The 5,609-nt window shown below is 36.9% G+C and overlaps 1 protein-coding gene across 3 annotated transcripts; it reads left to right on the top strand.

The window, feature by feature from the left end:
• Nucleotides 1–343: 343 nt before the first annotated feature.
• On the top strand, nt 344–5,116 carry LOC136064532 (uncharacterized). 3 transcript variants are annotated; one of them, XM_065766398.1, is made up of 7 exons: nt 344–1,323; nt 1,417–3,168; nt 3,279–3,520; nt 3,621–3,842; nt 3,982–4,074; nt 4,167–4,274; nt 4,401–5,116. In XM_065766398.1, exons 4-7 carry the CDS (start codon nt 3,745–3,747, stop codon nt 4,783–4,785), a joined length of 684 nt encoding a protein of 227 aa, XP_065622470.1. In that variant the 5' UTR covers nt 344–1,323; nt 1,417–3,168; nt 3,279–3,520; nt 3,621–3,744; the 3' UTR covers nt 4,786–5,116. The 3 variants fall into 2 exon arrangements, with proteins under 3 accessions (XP_065622470.1, XP_065622472.1, XP_065622471.1); XM_065766399.1 differs by lacking the exon at nt 4,167–4,274.
• Nucleotides 5,117–5,609: the final 493 nt, after the last annotated feature.

Genomic DNA, 5,609 nt, shown 5'->3' with positions numbered 1-5,609 from the left:
CGTCGTGTGGATGTGCAAGTGCCACTTGCTCGCAGACTCAGGGTATTACCTTAAGTCTTGATCCTCCATTGTCAGGCTCATCTCGTGCCTCCCTAAGTCCAACAAGGGCATGAAGGATGACTTCCTGATAGTCTCGGATGACTGGCACGATGGTTTTCACTACCCAGTCCAGGAGGGAGAGCTAGGTAGGGTACCCTAGGTTTAGGTCTCTCATTTCTTTTTTACATGGGCCTTAGCTTCGTAGTTTTACTACTTTCTCCTTTCCTTTAGTATTTCGTTTATTTCTTATGGATGGTTGCATTATTCTGACCGTGGTTTTGCTTCTTGGATATTTTTGCAGATAAAAGACACATAGCTCCTAACCTCAACCTCGTCAACGTTGAAGACCTCAACAAAGTATTAAGGTCCGAGGTATTTGTAAGCACGGATAAACAGTTGAGTGCTGTCCACCTCATCCTCAACTTCGAGCCTTTGTTGGACACATTCCAAGATGTGGGCCATGTAATTAGGGCAAGGGATCCTCGACTGTGTAGGATAGATGTCTCGGTGTCGGGATTTCTAGCTTGAGAAGACATTGTTCACGTGGAACTACTTGCCTATCGCGCTCCCTGTGAGGCTGCGGTCCCGAGAGAGGAAACAACATCCTCTCGCTTGTCACTTGAAGTGGAGATAGACCAATTCTACTTTGAGGAACATAAGGAGGATTAGGGAGGACCTGTAATCCAGATCTCGAACTCGAAAGGTGAGCTAGATAGATCTTCTATTGTCCACTCCCCCAAGCTCATCGTTGTGCGCCCAGATAGCAACTTCGAAAAGGAGGACAAGATGCCGTTGGACAAAAAGAAAGGATTGCGTGAGCTCCTTAAGGCTAGAGGGTCAGGCCCCAAGGATGCCTTAATGTCCTAGCCCTCTGCTACCCTTCCCCCTTTTCCTTCTCCTCCAGTTAATGTTTTTGCCCCTGTCGGCCTGAAAAAGAGAAAGAAGGAGAAGGAGGAGGGGGAGTTGGTCCCTCAGAAGGATAGGGTTCCTCCTCCCAAGTAGCAAAATTTGACTAAGGGTAAGGGGAAGGCCTCCTTGATCGAGAGCAGGGAGGACCAGACAGTGGTCGAGGTGCGCCTTTCGAACCCCGCTTAAGACCCTTGGGTGAAGCTGGATGGATCTGCCATACCATGGAACTCCAGCATTAGGGAGTTCCAGAAAGGGCACGCCCATTATCTAGCTGAAGCCTTGGAGCAGCCCCTCCTGTTGTCGACGAATATGGATGCGTTGAAGCATCTGCGATAGCCAGACCACTTCTTGTCCCTGAAAAGGGACCTTACTTTGGTAAGTTTCTGGACATGCCTTACTAAGGGCGTTTTGTTGTTTTTTTATTTTTTTTATTTTATTTTAACGTGCTCCTCTGTCGTTTCTGTGCAGGCCATCCAGGAGGTTTTTGTGGTCAAGGAGTGGGTCAAGGATGCCAGGAATGAGGCTAGGGTTTTTTCTTATTATATTAAGCCACTTTCCACTTTGAACTGCCAGTTGTTGATAACTTGATACGGGTTATTCTGAAAAGATGAGTCTAGGGAGGTCTAGTCGTTCATGGCAATTAGTTTTTGATTCTCAAACTTTACAATTGAGTTACTCAAAGAAGTTTGTCATAATTTTATACTCTAATTTTAGTTCTTTCTCAGTTTTACTTCAATAAAAATTAGCTCTAAAATTTGTACCGAAGGGGACCATGAGGGAGAAATGCACGACTTCTATGGTCATGTGTGCAAAATTTGGTAATTAGAATATATGTTTCGCCATAAAGTTGTTTTGTTCCAGTGTGAATGGTATAATACTGGTACCAATGGTCGAAGGAGAACAATAAAAATCGATGCACACTGCACGAGCATTGATGTTACAAGTCGATGGTATCAAAATGACCCTTTAATTATACTTCCTAGTCAAGCGAAACAAGTTTTCTACCTTTAAGATATGAAATTGCGTGACCCTTGGAAAATTGTGCAATGCATCTAACATAGGGGAGTGTTTGATGTCCCAGAAGTCGAGGGCGAAGAATCCAATGATAATATAGAAGATAGTGACGCATTCCAACAAGAAGCAATTGTTGATATTGTCCCTATCAATGTTGAAGACAATATTATTGAGCATTGTATGGGTGATGTTGAAATTGAGGTTATTCCTGAAGGTGGAATTTCAAGAGATGCTAATCAAAATGAAGAGCATGACATACCTGATGTTGATCTTGATATGGATTGTGATATGTAGAGTTCATAACAATTGTCTTAAATGTTATGTGATTGTCTTAAAGTTTTATGATTATCTACATAGCAATTGTTATTGAGATGTTTTGTACTTATCTTAAACTTGATATGGATATTGATGTGGTCATTTGTTGTGTTGAGTTAGTAGCAATTGTGTTCAAATTTAGCACTTGTGAATTGCTTGATATGGATGATGGTGTGGACTATAATATGTAAAGTTAGTAGTAATTATTACTGAGATGTTTTCTGCTTATCTTGAACTTCATATGGATATTAATGTGGTCATTTGTTGTGTTGAGTTAGTAGCAATTGTGTTCAAATTTTGCACTTGTCAATTGCTTGATATGGATAATAGTGTGGACTATAATGTTAAGTTAGTAGCAATTGTACTTATCTTTCATGTCAATACATAGTTTCAAAAAATGCCCAAAAAGGACAAATACACTCATAATATATCGAGGTATGAGATGGCAAGATTGGATAGAATGAGGCAAAACCAAGAGATAATTGATGCTTTGGGATTGAAGCACATCTCAACTTCTCTAAAGGATTCTGCTCAGTCCAATTGTGCAGGGAAAAGAAGCAAAGTTAGTGTTGTGGTAGATGATGATTATGTACCATCTATTGGTGACGATGAGAATGATGTTGAGTCATCTAACTCTTTAATCCATAAGATACAATAGATGTTCCATAGGGTACAATAGATAATAACTTTGTTGTTCTATTATTTGTAATGACTTTGTTGTTCCATTATATGTATGTTTCTAGTTACAGATGGCACCAGGACGACTTACACGCTTACGAGGTAAGGCATCTATCTCGGTGGTCCAATCTACGGAAACACCTCTTGAAGCAAATCCTTCCGCCCAAAGTTCTTCGAGTGCGGAGGCTACTGACGCATTAACTAGCACGATTGGTAATTACACAGAACATACGTAATTGCAACTGCACATTGTCTTTACTATTGAGATTATACTTAATGTACATAAAATGTATAATTTTATAACATTGATAATTTTTAAATAGGATTTGCTAGCAGAAATACCCGTGGAACAACACGTGGTATAGCAGTACGGGCACTTGTTGAAAAGGGTGGTAAACTACCAGTACGTATAGCTGCAGAGTATGATGCTCCTGTTGGGAAGAATGCGTGCAAGCTTGTCAATCAAATTGGTGTACAAGTGCGAAGTAATTTGTCCAGTTACAACGTAAACAATTGGAAAAGTGTTGATGCTGCTACTAGAGATGTGGTGCTTCAAAATATCGCGGTAAATTTATATTAATAACGTCTAACTCATCTTTGTTGTCACTAAGTATATTAATTCATATAATAATATTTTTATAATACATATATACTTCATTTTACAGGATTAGTTTGAGCTTGAAGGAGATTCCAACTTAGTAACGAAAACAATAAATACAAAATGTGGAAGATTATTGAGTAGTGGCTCTAACAAGTTGTATCAAACTTATAAAAAGCTTGTACAATCTCATGGTGAAGACTATGCAAAAAGCCACCTGGCAAAGAATGTCACACTTGAGCAATAAACTAGACTCATTGAAGGAAGATGGACCAATAAGGACTGGCTGGTAAATTATTTATGCGTATATTATTATTATCCAATATTTACTATATTATGTCGTCAAATGATTAGATTAATACTTAGATGAAGTAAATGTATACTGTTTTATTCATGATCTAATAAATATCTTGAATGTTCTTTATTAGGAAAAATCAAGAATTAATTATGAAAATAGAAGCAAAACTTCAGGCAAACATAGATGTGGGACAAAGGCACTTGCTGTTAGGGTTGATGAGGAGGTGCGTGTTTTTTCATTTTCTTAAACCTTAGCATATTACATGTTGTGATTAATTAACTATAAATAACTAAGACTCGAATGTTAATTAATTAGACAAATAATAATGGCGGTCAAGTTCCTGAATTGGCAAAAGTCTACAAAGATGTTCATTTTAATCCAAACACAAATAAGTGGATACACCATGACGATGAAGCGACATATGTATGTGTATCATTCCATCCCTATTATTACATCCTTATCATGTTTGTAAAGTTATTACATATGTAGTATTAATGTTGTGATTGTTGTTTTTGTTTTGTTTTTTTTTTTTCCTCTTTCAAATGGTAGGAAACTATTCTCAAAGTGCAAGAGGATCATTGTTAAGATCCTAATGCAATTCCCCTTACACAAGAGGAAATCTCAAACTTGGTTTTTAAGAAAAAAATCCGGTATTGTAAAAGGACTTGGCATGAGACCTTCCTCTTCTCTAGTAACCACTGCCTCATCTAGTTCCTCGGCAGAGTATATTCATCAATTAGAAAATGAGATAATTGAACTCAAAGAGGCAAGAGTTAGGGACGAAGAGGAGCGAGCTAAGGAGCAAGAGGCGCGAGCTAAGGAGCAAGAGGCGCGAGTTAAGCAAGATGAGATCCAAAAGAATATTCTTAATTTTTTGAGGAGCAAGGGTTATGATGAAGGTTTTAACTATGGGGGTGGATCATCTTCAAGTTAAATCACTTATTGGTTAGTACTTTATCTTTAAGTTAAAACACTTCATTTTTTATGTATCATTTGAAACTAATTGTAAGAAATGTTTTTTTATAACATAATTAATATTTTTACTTTACAATTTTAATGTAGTAGTGTTTTTATATTTGTGCATATTTCTTATTGGTGGCTTTAGGGGATTTACTTTTGGCATTATTTGAAGACATATGAGGACATCTTTTGGCTTTAGGGGGTTCTAATTATATTATACTACATTTTTTGTATTGTTATAAAACATCTTAAGTTATTGTATGTGTTGCAAACAATTATTGTATGGAAGGAGTTTGAATTTGATACTTGTTTTAATTTTAACTTGTGGAATGTATGGATCAATTTTTTATAAATGTGTTAATCAAATGTGAGGTTTTAATAATGTAATGACAGGTTACAGGTTAATATCAACGTCATGAAAATAATAAAAACAGAAAATAAGTTTTAGTGACGAATTTTTTCGTCACAAATATGGCAACAGAAAATTGTTTTCATGACGAAATATTTCGTCACTAAATGCAGTGGAATTTTGTAAGAAATGATTTTAGTGATGAAAATTTTCGTCACTATATGTGCATGGATTTTCTGAAAAATAGTTTTAGTGACGAATATTTTTGTCACTATATGTACCCGAAAATAGTTTTAGTGACGAAATTTTTCGTCACTAAATACTGTTTTTAGCGAGGAAAACATTTAGCGACAAAAAGTTTTCATCGCTAAAAGTTTTTTTTTTTTTTTACCAAATTGGACTTTTAGTGATGAAATTTTTCGTCGCTAGGACTTTTAGCGACGGGGCTA

The sequence above is a fragment of the Quercus suber genome, unplaced genomic scaffold, assembly GCF_002906115.3.
Source record: "Quercus suber isolate HL8 unplaced genomic scaffold, Cork oak 2.0 scaffold_702, whole genome shotgun sequence".
Lineage (NCBI taxonomy): Eukaryota > Viridiplantae > Streptophyta > Magnoliopsida > Fagales > Fagaceae > Quercus > Quercus suber.
The sequence above is the reverse complement of the archived record's forward strand: the minus strand, read 5'-3'. Positions and strand labels throughout refer to the sequence as shown.

Excerpts from the sequence above, each read along its gene's own strand:
- LOC136064532 (XM_065766398.1), top strand. The coding sequence starts at position 3,745 with ATGGTGAAGACTATGCAAAAAGCCACCTGGCAAAGAATGTCACACTTG. Across the intron at positions 3,843-3,981 it reads GGACCAATAAGGACTGGCTG|GAAAAATCAAGAATTAATTA; the intron begins GTAAATTATTTA and ends GTTCTTTATTAG. Across the intron at positions 4,275-4,400 it reads ATGACGATGAAGCGACATAT|GAAACTATTCTCAAAGTGCA; the intron begins GTATGTGTATCA and ends TTCAAATGGTAG.